This window comes from Geospiza fortis, unplaced genomic scaffold (genome assembly GCF_000277835.1).
Source record: "Geospiza fortis unplaced genomic scaffold, GeoFor_1.0 scaffold628, whole genome shotgun sequence".
In the NCBI taxonomy this organism is placed as follows: Eukaryota; Metazoa; Chordata; class Aves; order Passeriformes; family Thraupidae; genus Geospiza; species Geospiza fortis.
In genome coordinates, this window is record NW_005054596.1 from 228,000 (window position 1) to 229,321 (window position 1,322).

Sequence of the window (1,322 nt, forward strand, 5' to 3'; positions counted from 1 at the left end):
ACCCTGGGACCGGCCACCGCTACCGCAGACACGCCGGGGACGGTGAGGGGACAGCAGGGGACAGCGTGGGGACATGGGGACACTGGGGATACCAGGGACATGGGGACATGGGGACATTGGGATGGGGGACAGCGGGACAGGAGGACAGTGGGATGTGGGGACAGGGGGACATGGGGACTGTGGAGAGGGGCTGATCCCTCCTCACTGTCCCCACTGTCCCCTCTCTCCCCTCACTGTCCCTCACTGTCCCCTCTCTCCCCTCACTGTCCCTCACTGTCCCTTGTCCCCAGGTGCCACCTCCGAAGCTGACGTTGTCATCGGTCCCGTGCTGCTCTCGAGTGCCCAGCGTGGCCAGCGCCCCGAGGGCCAGCAGGGTGAGTGCCTGAGGTGACACCGGTGACACTGGGTGACACTGGGTGACACCAATGACACCGGGTGACACTGGTGACACCGGTGACACTGGGTGACACCAATGACACCAGGTGACACCAATGACACTGGGTGACACTGGGTGACACCAATGACACCGGGTGACACCGGTGACACCGGTGACACCGGTGACACTGGGTGACACTGGGTGACACCAATGACACCGGGTGACACTGGTGACACCGGTGACACTGGGTGACACCAATGACACCAGGTGACACCAATGACACTGGGTGACACCAATGACACCGGGTGACACCGGTAACACCAGCTGGCACCCGGTGACAATCCCCGCTCCCCTCCATGTCACTCGGTGTCCCTTTGCAGGCGCTGTGGCACCGCTGGCCAGGGGGCCACCCCAATCCCAGTGTCCCCATTCCCATCCCAATGTCCCCATTCCCGTCCCAGTTGTCCCAATTCCAGTGTCACCATTTCCAGTGTCTCCATTCCCATCCCAGTGTACCCAATCCCATGTCCCCAATCCCAGTGTCCCCATTCCCATCCCAATGTCCCCATTCCCGTCCCAGTTGTCCCAATTCCAGTGTCACCATTTCCAGTGTCTCCATTCCCATCCCAGTGTACCCAATCCCATGTCCCCAATCCCAGTGTCCCCATTCCCATCCCAATGTCCCCATTCCCGTCCCAGTTGTCCCAATTCCAGTGTCACCATTTCCAGTGTCTCCATTCCCATCCCAGTGTACCCAATCCCATGTCCCCAATCCCAGTGTCCCCATTCCCATCCCGATGTCCCCATTCCCATGCTGATGTCCCCAGTCCCACTGTCCCCATTTCCACTGTCCCCATTCCTGTCCCAGTGTCCCCATTCCCAATGTCCCCAATCCCATTCCCAATGTCCCCAATCTCAATGTCCCCATTCCCAATGTCCCCATTCC

The 1,322-nt window shown here is 60.4% G+C and overlaps 1 protein-coding gene across 1 annotated transcript in view; it reads left to right on the forward strand.

The window, feature by feature from the left end:
* LOC102044492 (zona pellucida sperm-binding protein 3-like) overlaps nucleotides 1-391 on the forward strand; it is a 6,429-nt gene extending 6,038 nt beyond the window's left edge. The window contains 2 exon segments of the mRNA XM_014310837.1: nucleotides 11-42; nucleotides 291-391. Coding sequence (XP_014166312.1) covers nucleotides 11-42; nucleotides 291-391 — 133 coding nt within the window.
* The last annotated feature ends 931 nt before the right edge of the window (nucleotides 392-1,322 follow it).